General features: G+C 47.3%; 1 protein-coding gene across 5 annotated transcripts in view; it reads left to right on the forward strand.

Moving 5' to 3' along the window:
• Window positions 1-12,213, forward strand: part of CENPE (centromere protein E) — a 635,458-nt gene that overhangs the window by 529,164 nt on the left and 94,081 nt on the right. For all 5 annotated transcript variants that reach the window (XM_063918152.1, XM_063918161.1, XM_063918167.1 and 2 more), the window contains 4 exons: window positions 5,469-5,777; window positions 6,203-6,367; window positions 6,582-6,746; window positions 6,842-7,057. In XM_063918152.1, the coding sequence (XP_063774222.1) occupies window positions 5,469-5,777; window positions 6,203-6,367; window positions 6,582-6,746; window positions 6,842-7,057 (855 nt within the window). The remainder of the gene's footprint in view (window positions 1-5,468; window positions 5,778-6,202; window positions 6,368-6,581; window positions 6,747-6,841; window positions 7,058-12,213) is intronic.

Consider the following 12,213-nt stretch of genomic DNA (forward strand, 5'->3'; position numbering starts at 1 on the left):
CACACCAGCTAGTCCTAAAGCTTTTACTTTTGTGCCCAGTCTCCTGCGGAGCCGCTATTCCCCATGGTCCTTTCGGAGTCCCCAGCATCCACTACGGACTATGAGAAATAGAATTATCGGTGAGTAAATTCTTATTATTAACCCATTAAGGTGTTATATCAGCGCTGGGCTTATTGTATGTTACACTGCCTTTTGAAGCGCTGTGTGGCTGGCTCCTTATACTCTGTGACTCTCTGAAAGTACTCCGGTGTAAACTGTGGCTGACATTTTCCTGTGTGTGTTGCTATATAGATCACATTATCATGTTTAGGGAATCTGTCTCTTGTGCAGCAGAGTGTTTTTCGTCTCCTGATGAGTCTATTCCATGTACGCATGACTGCAATATGCTTTCCCAGCCCCCTGATTCTGAACCCCCATGGGTGGATTCCTTTAAGGGGAATGATATCTCAGATTTCATATAATGAGAAACACACAGGTTTTGAGAAATTCTGTAGAGGTGTTGCAATGTTCAGCTCCCAATACCTCATCTAGGTACCCACCTATTCACCCAAAGAAGCGTGCTCTTGCCCAGATAATGCAAGTTGACACGAATACCGACTCTGATACAGGTGATGGGGATATGCGGGGTGGGGAGGCATCCCTTGCTAAGGGGGGTGCAACTTACGATTGAGGCATTAGGAACATTTTACACATTACTGAGAAAATACCTGAGCAGGTAGAGGAGGCTTATTTTACAGACAATAAAGAAAACCTCCCTTACATTCCCTGCATCTAAGGAATTAAACGCCTTATTTGAAAATTCCTGGGAAAACCCAGAGAAATAATTCCAGATCCCAAAAAGGGTTCTCCTTTGCTTTCCCTTTCCCTGAGGAGGACAGGAAAAAGTGGGAAAACCCGCCAGTAGTAGACGCTTCTGTATATAGATTGTCTAAGAAGGTGTTTTTTTACCTGTCCCTGGGTCCACCACTTTGAAAGAGCCGTCAGACCGCAAGATTGAGCCTACCCTTAAATCACTATACACAGCTAATGGAGTAGCTTTAAGACCCACTATTGCTTGTGCATGGATTTCTAAAGCTATAGTAAAGTGGTCAGGCACTTTACTAGAGGAATTATATTCCATGGTTAGAAGTGACATTGAATTGTTTTTACATCACATACAGGATTCTGCGGGCTTCATGGTGGAAACCATGAAAGACCTGGGGCATCTTAATGCGAGGGCTTCTGCCATGGCGGTCTCGGCATGCAGTGGACTCTGGCTGCGCCCATGGTCGGCGGATGCAGAATTCAAGAAAAGTGTGGAGAACCTACCCTTCACTGGTCAGGCTCTGTTTGGGGAAGCATTAGATGTGTGGATCTACACGGCAACTGTGGGTAAGTCTACCTTTCTTCCCTCTGCAACACCACCGAGTAGGAATTTTTCTCTTACGTCTGCAATGCAGTCCTTTCGGACCATGAAAGTTAAAAAGTCCAAATCCCCTTCCACTTTCTTTAGAGGAGGTCGGGGGAAATCCAGAAAACCTGCACCAACAGGTTCCCAGGAACAGAAACCTGTTTCTGCTTCCTCAAAATCCTCTGCATGACGGTGGACCTCCCAGCCTGGAGATCGGGCAGGTGGGAGCAAGACTAAGGAATTTCAGTCGGATCTGGGCGGCATCAGGCCTGGATCCCTGGGTACAAGATGTTGTTACTCAAAGGTACAGACTGGAGTTCCAAGATCTCCCGCCTCACAGATTCTTCAAATCAGGCTTGCCAGCTTCGCTGACAGAAATGGCTATCCTACAGGAAGCCATTCAAAAATTGCTAAGGTCAAATGTCATTGTTCCAGTTCCACCTCTCCTACAACACAAGGGTTATTATTCAAACCTGTTTGTGGTGCCGAAACCGAACGGGTCGGTAAGACCGATATTAAACTTGGTCATTGAACCCTTACTTGAGGGAATTCATTTAAGATGCAATCTCTGAGAGCTGTGATCTCAGGTCTGGAGGAGGGGGAATTCCTGGATATCAAGGATGCGTACCTTCACATCCCAATCTGGCCACCTCACCAGGCGTATCTCAGATTTGCGCTGCTGGACTGTCACTATCCGTTCCAGGCACTGCCGTTTGGCCTCTCCACGGCACCAAGAGTGTTCACCAAGGTGATGGCGGAGATGCTACTCCTCCGCAAGCAGGGTGTGAACAGAAATCCTTATCTGGACGATCTTCTAATAAAAGCATCTTCCAGGGAAAAGCTGTTAGAGTATTGCTCTCTCAATTCAACTGCTCCAGGATCATGGATGGATCCTGAACCTTTCAAAGTCGAATTTGGAGCCGACAAGAAGACTGTCCTACCTGGGGGATGATCCTCGACACGGAAGTTCAGAGGGTGTTTCTGCCGGAAGAGAAGGCATTGGTGATGCAAGCAATGGTCCGGGATGTCTTGAAGCCAACCCGGGTATCGATTCATCAGTGCATTTGCCTTCTGGGGAAGATGGTAGCCTCCTACAAAGCTCTACAGTACGGAAGATTTCATGCACGTTTTTTTCAACTGGATCTCCAGGACAGATGGTCCGGATCTCATCTTCACATGCACCAGAGGATCTGTCGGTCACCAAAGGCCAGAATCTCGCTCCTCTGGTGGCTTCAAACCTCTCCCCTCAGAATTGGAACCTCCTTATCATGGATGCAAGTCTCGGAGGTTGGGGGGCAGTCACCCAAGGGGAAAACTTCTAAGGTAGTGGTAAAATCTTCCGATAAAAATTCTAGAGCTAAGAGCCGTGTACAACGGTCTTCTACAAGCGGCACATCTTCTGACAGATCAGGCCATTCAGGTTCAGTCGGACAATGTAACGATAGTGGCCTACATAAACTAACAAGGCAGAACGAAGAGCAGAGCTGCTATGTCAGAGGTAACGAGAGTGATCCTCAGGGCCGAAAAGCACGTGGTGGTGCGGTCTGCAATCTTCATTCCAGGAGTGGACAACTGGGAAGCTTCCTCAGCAGACACGATCTCCATCCGGGAGTGGGGCCTCCACCCAGAGGTGTTCGCAGAGGTGAAAAGTCTTTGGGGCGTACTTTAAATAGACATGATGGTCTCACGCCTCAACAAGAAGCTTTGGAGGTATTGTTCCAGGTCGAGAGATCCACAGGCAGTGGCGGTGTACGCCCTGGTAACTCCGTGAGTGTTAAAGTCAGTGTATGTGTTCCCTTCACTTCCACTCATCCCAATGATTCTCAAAATAATAAAAAGAACAAGAGTTTGTGATCCTCATTGCTCCAGACTGGCCAAGAAGGGCTTGGTACGCGGATCTTCTGGAGTTACTGCTGGAAGATCCGAGGCCTCGTCCTCTTCCAGAGGACCTTCTGCAACAGGGGCCGTTCCCTTATCTAGACTTACCATGGCTACGTTTGACGGCATGGAGGTTGAACGCCAGATCTTAGCTCGGAAGGGCATTCTGAACAAAGTTTTTCCTACCCTGATATAGGCTAGGAAAGGAGTAACGTCAAAACATTACCATAGTACGTAGGTGTGAATCCAAGAAGTTTCCTACAGTGGAGTTTCAACTTGGACGGTTTCTCCTCTTCCTGCAAGCAGGGGTGGATGTGGGCCTGCGCTCCATAAAAGTCCAGATTTTGGCCTTGTCCATTCTCTTCCAGAAACAATTGGCTGCCCTCCTTGAGGCTCAGACTTTCTTGAAAGGGATTCTGCACATCCAACCTCCCTTTATGCCTCCTACGGCACCTTGGGATCTTAACGTGGTACTGCAGTTCCGGCAATCGGATTGGTTCGAGCCTTTACAGGATGTTGAGGTCAAGTTTCTTACTTGGAAGACAGTCACACTGTTGTTATTGGCATCTGCTAGACGTGTCTGAATTGGGGGCATTGTCCTACAAGAGCCACTACTTGATTTTTCATGAAGATAGAGCTGAGCTCAGGACGCGTCGGTAATTTCTTTCGAAGGTTGTGTCGGCTTTTCATATCAACCAACCTACTGTGGTGCCAGTGGCTACTGACTCCTCAATTACCTCAAAATCCTTGGATCTTGTGAGGGCTTTGAAGATTTATGTAAAGAGAACTTCTCGTCACAGAAAGTCGGACGCTCTGTTTGTCCTTTATGATCCCAACAAGGTTGTGTGGCCTGCTTCTATGCAGACGATTTCTCGCTGGATCAGGTTTATTATCCAGCATGCTTATTCTACGGCAGGCTTGCCGTGTCAAAAATCTGTTCAGGCCCACTCTACTCATGGGCGGCTGCTCTGGGTATCTCGGCTTTACAGCTTTGGGGAATATTCAATAAGATTCTGGTACATTCCGACATGCAGTTGTCGGAATGGACCAGACAACCCCTATTCAAAAGAGCGGCCAAATCAGACTGTCGCATTTGGGCGCTCCCGGTGTCTTGTCCTGCCGCTGCTGTCAGCGGCTGCCGGGTGCGCTGACAGCAGCAGCGGGGGGAGATGTTTGTGTCTGCCGTGGGAGAGATGTCTGCGGCGGTGGGGGCAGCAGCGGAGGAGGCTGAGACGGGGGTAGCAGCGGCTGCAACAGCGGAGGCTCACGGGCGATCAGCGTGCATTCCAGCAAGTCAGGTTTCCCGACTTGTCGGAATAAACGGGGTCCTAATGAATAAGTCGGAGCCCCTTCCGACCTAAAACTGTCGGAAGCTGCCGTCTTTCCGACAAGACGGCAGCTTCCGACGGTTATTGAATATACCCCTTTGCCAAGCAGCTACTTGGTCAGGGTCGAGCACAGTTCGATAATTTGGCCTCTGAGGACCTAAAGATTGGTCAATTGGTTCTGCAGGAGCCTCTGCGCTCTCCCTGCCGTACTGGGAGCTTTGGTACATCCCCCATTGTACTAATGTGGACCCCAGCATCCTCTAAGATATAAGAGAAAATAGGATTTTAATTACCTACCGGTAAATCCTTTTCTCGTAGTCCGTAGAGGATGCTGTGCGCCTGCCCAGCGCTTCGTTTTCCTGCAGCAGTTACTTGGTTGAGTACTTCATTGTTACTTTAGTACTGTTGTTCAGTCATTGCTGACTTGCTTCAAGCTGATTGCTTGATTTTCTGTTACGTGTGAGCTGGTGTGAATCTCACCACTATCTGTGTATTTCCTTCTCTCAAAGTATGTCCGTCTCCTAGGGCACAGTTTCTAGACCGAGTCTGGTAGGAGGGGCATAGAGGGAGGAGCCAGTCCACACTATTAAACTCTTAAAGTGCCCATGGCTCCCAAGGAACCCATCTATACCCCATGGTACTAATGTGGACCTCAGCATCCTCTATGGACTACGATAAAAGGATTTACCGGTAGGTAATTAAAATCCTTTTTTCTCAGTCTGAGGTAGCTTTATGTGTAATTGGCCTTGACCTTTTTAGAAAGCTAAACTGGAAAATCTTACCGTTGGAGAGAGATTGCCCTACTCTGGTCTAATCTAGCTACAGTATTCTAACGTGATTTGTGTTTTGTTTTTTTTCCCATAACAAACTAGGCTGACAAGCTGAGAGAGGAGATACAGCAGCTTCAACATAATCTGCTTGCCGAACACCAAAACCAGAAAAATAGTAAATTGGATGGTCTGGTAGCTGTCATCAAACAACTGCAAGAGAAAATGAAACTCAGCGATGCTTCAGTTCTGCAACTGGAGACTGATAAGGCGTCATTACAAAAGCAAGTGCATCAGTATGAGCTGGACATGGCGTCTGTGCGTCAGGAACAGGAGCAGTTCCAGCAATTGCTGGAGAGAGTACGAAGCGAAAAGGAAAACATTTATGCGGATCTGCAAGCTCAGGAGAAAGATGTAAGTGTATGAATAAAACTAATTTGGGGTAAGGGAGGTAAATTTGGGGTAAGGGTAATTTGGGTTTAATGGATGCAAAAAAAAAAAAAAAAAAAATGAAGGTGCCAAGCCAGTAAGTACTTGTCTGGACAGATGTACTTTTATATTTGGGTGAGAAGGGAACCAATATTTTATGATAATGCAATCTACTGTATCTGTAAGGAACCAGTGGCCTAGTGACTGTAACATGATAAATATTAGGCAGGTGCTCATAGTAAAATGGATTAGCCTGCGTTCTTGTGATTATTAATTCCACCTACAAAGTGGCTTCCGTTGTCTACAACAGATGTTTGGTCTTTAAATTGAAATTTTATAATAATGTAGAGCTATGAAAATAAGAATGAACTATAGATTTCCTAAAGATTTTTTTATGCAATTCCCACTAGACTGCTCAATTAAGAGATACATTGAACACTACCCAGACTCGGCTTCAAGCCATAGTAAAAGAGCGAGATGAGAGCAATGAGCGTCTCCTTGAAAAAGTCGGTGAAGTAAATGAACTGTTACAACAGATCTCGTCACTGCAGCAAGAGCTACAGCAGCTACAGCAGGTAGGTCTGCTGCCTATCCTAGCACTTTGGTGCTATTTCAAATGTAATATCTTTTGCACAAGCCATATAGCCTAATCTTACAAATATCTAGGCATACTTGTATGTTTTATCTAGTAATGGAGCAGTTGGGCTGAATGCTCAGGCTTCTGACTTGGTCCTATGAGGATTGTTTGGTTGTATTCATAGGTATGCTTAATTAATAAATCTATTTTAGGAAATGAAGGATGAAAAGAGAGAGAATAGGGATCTGAGTGAAAGGGTCGATCTTATGGAGAAAGAAATTACAGCTCTGCGGTCAATACAGAGTGAACCTGTGGAGGAGGAAGATGAGCTTGCAGAACGTACTGAAATTTTTAAAAACAAAAATCAAGAATTTACGGTACTAAGGAAACATTGCTTGCAGCGACATTGTATTTATAGTTTGCTTGTTGGGGTAACGTGGTAGTAACTGTTAATATTTTATTTTTTTAACAGCGCCTTATGGAGAATATATCCAGTGTTTGTTTGCATCATCAAAGTTTTCTAAACAACATCTCTAGCGAGTTACAGAGTGAAATAGAAGTACAAAAAGAGTCAATGAGTGCTATAAAGGAATCCCTTTCCTCAGCCTTCTCCAGGGAGTTTGGAAACTTGCAGACCGAGAACTACAAACTAAATGTTCAACTGCAAACACTGCTCAATAAGTTTAAGGTATAGCTATATGAATTGTATTACAGGTTAGAAAACCTGTGCTGCTTCAGCTGTGGGGAATCTAGAAGTCTCAGTAAGCCCTATTGGGACTAGTAGTTCTACAGTAGCTTGAGTGTTTCAGATTATTATCCTTTATATTGCGCCACAAGGTACTGTATCCGCAGTGCCCAATTCCGGAGTACATAAATAAGCAAAAACAAGAAAACAGTGACTTACAATTCAGTACAATATAAGACAAGTACAGAGTGTATAAACATGGCTGACAACACTGAAATAAGTATCAGGGTGGCAGAAAACTGAGCATTTTGGTGCCGTCAAAGGGAAGTATTGGAAAGAAGATGGGTTAAGTAAGATACGTAAAAGCACATGAGGGAAGAGGGCCCTGCTCATGAAGGCTTACATTCTAGAGGGGAGGGGTGACACAGATTGGATAGACAGAGCGTGGAACAGAGGGTCAGGATGAGAAACGGCTGGGTTTGGTGAAGTGTGTCTTGAGTCATTTGAAGTTTTGTAGAGAGGTGGAGAGTCTGAGGGGGAGAGGTAGACAATTCAAGAGAAAGGGAGCCACACATGCAAAATATTGGAGGGAGGAGGTAATCACTAGACAAGAGAGGCGGCGCGCATTAGCAGAGGGAAGAGGACAGGTGGGAGTGGAAAGGGAGATAAGGTCAGAGATGTAAATGTAAGAGGAGTGGGTGAGGGCTTTATAAGTGAGTGTGAGAAGCTTGAAATGGATTTTGAAGGGGAGCCAGGGAAGGGCTTGTAAGAGAGTACGTTTGGTGAGGAAGATGAGCCGGGTAGCAGCATTGGAGTGGAGAGAGGCATTTGCCGGGGATGCCAGATAGGAGAATATTACAGTAGTCCAGTTGGGAAATGAGCAGTAAGCGTATAAGGGTCTTAGTGGCATCCTGGGTGAGAGAGGGTCTGATCCTGCAAATACTGAGATGAAAATGACATGTTTGAGAGGTGCTGAATGTGTGGTTTGAAGGAGAGGTAGGAGTCGAGGATTGCTCCATGACAACGCACTTGGGCAGTAGAAGAGATGGGAAGATGATCACCTCAGTCTTAGACATGTTAAGTTTAAGAAATCGGGACATCCAAGAAGTGATAGCAGATAGTTGAATATATGAATGAGGAGAGCAGGTGAGAGGTCAGGGAAGGAAAGGTAGATTTGAGTATCATCACCATAAAGATGATCTTGTAAGTTAAAATAGCTAATGAGTTCACCTAAAGAGGATGTATAGAGAGAGAAAAGGAGAGGACCATGAACAGAACCTAACCAAATTTAAAAATTAAGAGATTTTCTCTAGCATCCATAAGGGATATTGGGAGACTTAGTGCGATAGGGTATAGACGGAGTCCAAAGGAGCCGGTGCACTTTAAATTTCTTCACTAGGTGTGCTGGCTCCTCCCACAGGCAGTTTAGAAAAAAGTGCCATCAGGAGAGGATGCACATCTCTGAGCTCCAGAGAGTTTTCTTCAATTTCTTTTTAATGTTTTTGTTAATTTCGGTATGCTGTTTGGGCAACATCATACCTGCACCGTGGGATTTAGGGGTGGGGACGGTGACCGGCCTTGCAGAGCCACTTCCCCACTGCAGGACCATCGTCCTGAGGGGTTGTTGTTCAGCGGGGCACTGCGCCTTGACTGTCGCAATCGCAGCATGCCGCACACCCCTAACACTGCCCGAAGGTGACATCTGTGGTGAGTACAAACCGGGGGCCCCACTAGGGGGAATCCCCCGGTTCAAAGTGCGGCTGAACGCGGGCGTGGCTTTCGGAACCCTCCTGAGAGGGGAAGGGGGGGTCCCGCTAGGGTCCCCTGTGTAGACTGGCTGACAGTCGTTTGACTAGCACTTGTGTTACGTTTTTGAGTAAACAAGAGACATTGCCAGTATAAGTCATTATAGCTTTGCCGCCATTGGAGGGGGCGGAGCTACCTAAGTGGGACCATGTGCGTTTTGGCGCCTTCCTCTGCTTCATGCAGCCACAGACCGCGCACACAGCGCTTCCTGCCTTAAATACATGGTATAGCAAAGGGGGAGAGCCGCTATTGTACACTATCTGGGTCCTCTACAAGACAAACATTATTAGTGTTTACTGTGTTATAGTTAGCGGTCAGCCTCACTGGGGCTGTACAGCTCGGGGTGTTCTGGTGCCCTTCTCTCTGTGTGTCTCCTCTTGCATACAGTAAGGGCAGGCTTGAGATGTTACTGTCTGTGTGTATGTTATTGTGCTTACTGTGAAACATGGGTAAACACAAGCTGTGCAGTGTATGTCACACTAGATTCTCTCCAGTATCATTTGATTCTGTTTCTTGTGAACAATGCAGCCAGTCCACACAAATCAGTGAAGGGGCTGGAAGAGAGGGTCTAAAGCCTGCATGGCTAGGGTCTCTGAAAAATATGATGTCTGATATGTCATCCCAGCTCACTGCTAATGTTCAGAAAACTCCTCTACTACAACAAGCTATTGCAGATTTAGCTGCTAAGGCAGATGTTACACAGGTCCTTTCATGCGGGACCACAAAAGCGTGGTTTGCCTGCTCTACTACTATCTGACACAGATGAGGATATACAGGAGGATGGGGATGACTTGGACCCCGTTAGTGGGGATACCGATTCTGCTCAGGGTATTGAACACCTAATTCTGGCGATACGGGATGTGTTAAAGCTCCCTCTAGAGGACACTGCGTCACAGCAGTCGTTTTTCTTTACACAAAACAAGCCTAATGTCACTTTCCCTGATTATGCAGTTAGATGACCTATTCAAATTGGCCTGGAAAAATCTAGACAAAAAATTCCAAATGTCCAAAACATTTTTACGCACTTTCCCATTTGCTCCTGAAGGTAGGAAATTTTGGGAGGAACCCCCGGGGATTGATGTATCAGTCTCTCGACTGTCTGAAAAGGCGGTGATGCCTGCCTCGGGCTCCTTTACTATAAAGGATCCTTTGGATAGGAAAATAGAAGCTATACGCAAATCTATTTACGTGGCAGCAGGTGTATCGCAACGGCTGGTCATTGCGGGTTGCTGGATGACTCATGCCATTCATTCATGGGCCACTCAAATTCAGGAGGGCCTCTCTGGGGCTATGCCCCTTGTCACTATGGTGACCCTCCTAAAGCACGTTCAGGACCCTATACGCATCCTCTGTAATCCCTCAAGGAGATGGGGAACATTAATGCTAGGACCTCTGCCATGGCAGTGTCGGCACACTCAGCCTTGTGGTTGCGTCAGTGGACAGCGGACGCGGAATCCAAACATAGCGTGGAATCCCTCCCCTTTTCAGGGGAATGGCACTTTGGGGTTGAATTGTATACGTGGATTTCCAAAGTTACGTCTGGAAAATCCACGTTTCTCCCCTCTGGGGCCCCGCCGGCGAGATGCTCCTACCCAGGGCCGTCTGTACAGCCCTTTCGGTCTCACAGATTTTGACTAAGGCCGGAGGTGTTTCCAATGCGACTAGAGGCACCACAGGTAAGTCAAGAAAGCCTGCAAGCACCAGCTCTCAGGAACAGACCACCAGTTCTGCTTCCGCTAAGGCCTCAGCATGACTGTGCCCACCCACCCCGAGGTGATCTCTAGGTGGGAGCTCGACTGCGTCACTTCAGCTGCGTCTGGGAGGCTTCCTGCCAGGATACCTGGGTCAGGGATCTTGTTTCTCAAGGCTACAAGCTGCAGTTACACAGTGCTCCTCCCCATTGATTTTGTGAATTAAGCTTACCAGCTTTGGATGATATGCAGGTTACGTTGCAACAGGCCATCCTAGAGTTGGTCCAGTCCCACGTCATTGTTCCAGTACCAATACCACAACGAGGCGAGGGTTATTACTTCAACCTGTTTGCGGTTCCGAAACCAGGCGGTTCGGTAAGACCCATTTTGAATCCTTGAATCCTTACCTGAAGGTGTTCAAATTCAAAATGGAATCCATGCAAGCAGTGATTGCGGGCCTGGAAGAACAGGAATTCATGGTTTCCTTGGATAGCAAAGACGCCTACCTCCATATTCCAATTTGACCACCTCATCAGGCGTACTTGCTAGATGATCACTACCAATTCCAGGCACTGCCCTTCGGCCTGTCAACAGCTCAGAGGGTGTTCACAAAGGTGATGGCGGTGATGATGTTCCAGCTCAGGGTCCAGGTAGTCAATATTGTCCCTTGCCTGGATGATCTTCTGATCAAATCAAGATCCAGGGAGCTTTTATTGCTCCATATCAACCGCACTATCCAACTTCTGTCACGCCATGGGTGGATCCTCCACTTGCAGAACTCCTGCCTGGAGCCGACTCAGCGGCTCCTGTTCCTGGGGATGTTGCTGGATACTGTGGCCCAGAAGGTGTTCCTACCAGAGGACAAGGTGAGAACACTTCAGGAGATGGTCCGCATGGTGCTCCGACCTACTTGAGTGTCCATCCATCTTTGCATAAGATTGCTGGGAAAGGTGGTCTCCTCATACGAGGCAGTCCAATATGGGAGGTTCCATGCCAGGAGTTTTCAGCTGGATCTCCTAAGCAAATGCTCTGGATCACATTTTCAGATGCAACGGATGATACGGCTGTCGTCCCAGGCCGGGATTTCCCTCCTGTGGTGGCTGCAATCCTCCAATCTCCTTGAAGGCCGGAGATTCATGATTGGATCCTTCTCACAAAGTATGCGAGCCTGAGAGGATGGGGAGCGGTCACCCTAGGGGTGCAGTTCCAGGGCTGGTGGTCAGCCCACGAAGCCATCCTTCCGATCAACATTCTGGAACTTCGGGCAATCTACAGTGCTCTGCTTCAGGCCTCTCCTCTGCTCAAGGATCACGCAATCCAAGTACAGTCGGACAACGCCACAGCAGTGGCGTACATCAATTGGCAAGGAGTAACAAAAAGCAGAGACTGCATGCGAGAGGTGTCAAGAATACTCCTCTGGGCGGAAAAAAATGTAAGACCAATGTCGGCTGTCTTCATTCCGGGTGTGGACAACTGTGAAGCGGACTTTGAGTCGTCACGATCTCCACCCGGGGGAGTGGGTTCTCTACCATCAGTGGTTCCAACAGATCATCCACCAGCGGGGCTGCCCGCAGATAGACATGATGGCTTCTCGTCTCAACAAGAAGCTTCACTGGTATTGCTCATGAACCAGGGACCCTCAGGCGAGGGCAGTAGATGCAC

Source organism: Pseudophryne corroboree, chromosome 1, assembly GCF_028390025.1.
Source record: "Pseudophryne corroboree isolate aPseCor3 chromosome 1, aPseCor3.hap2, whole genome shotgun sequence".
NCBI classification, from domain to species: domain Eukaryota; kingdom Metazoa; phylum Chordata; class Amphibia; order Anura; family Myobatrachidae; genus Pseudophryne; species Pseudophryne corroboree.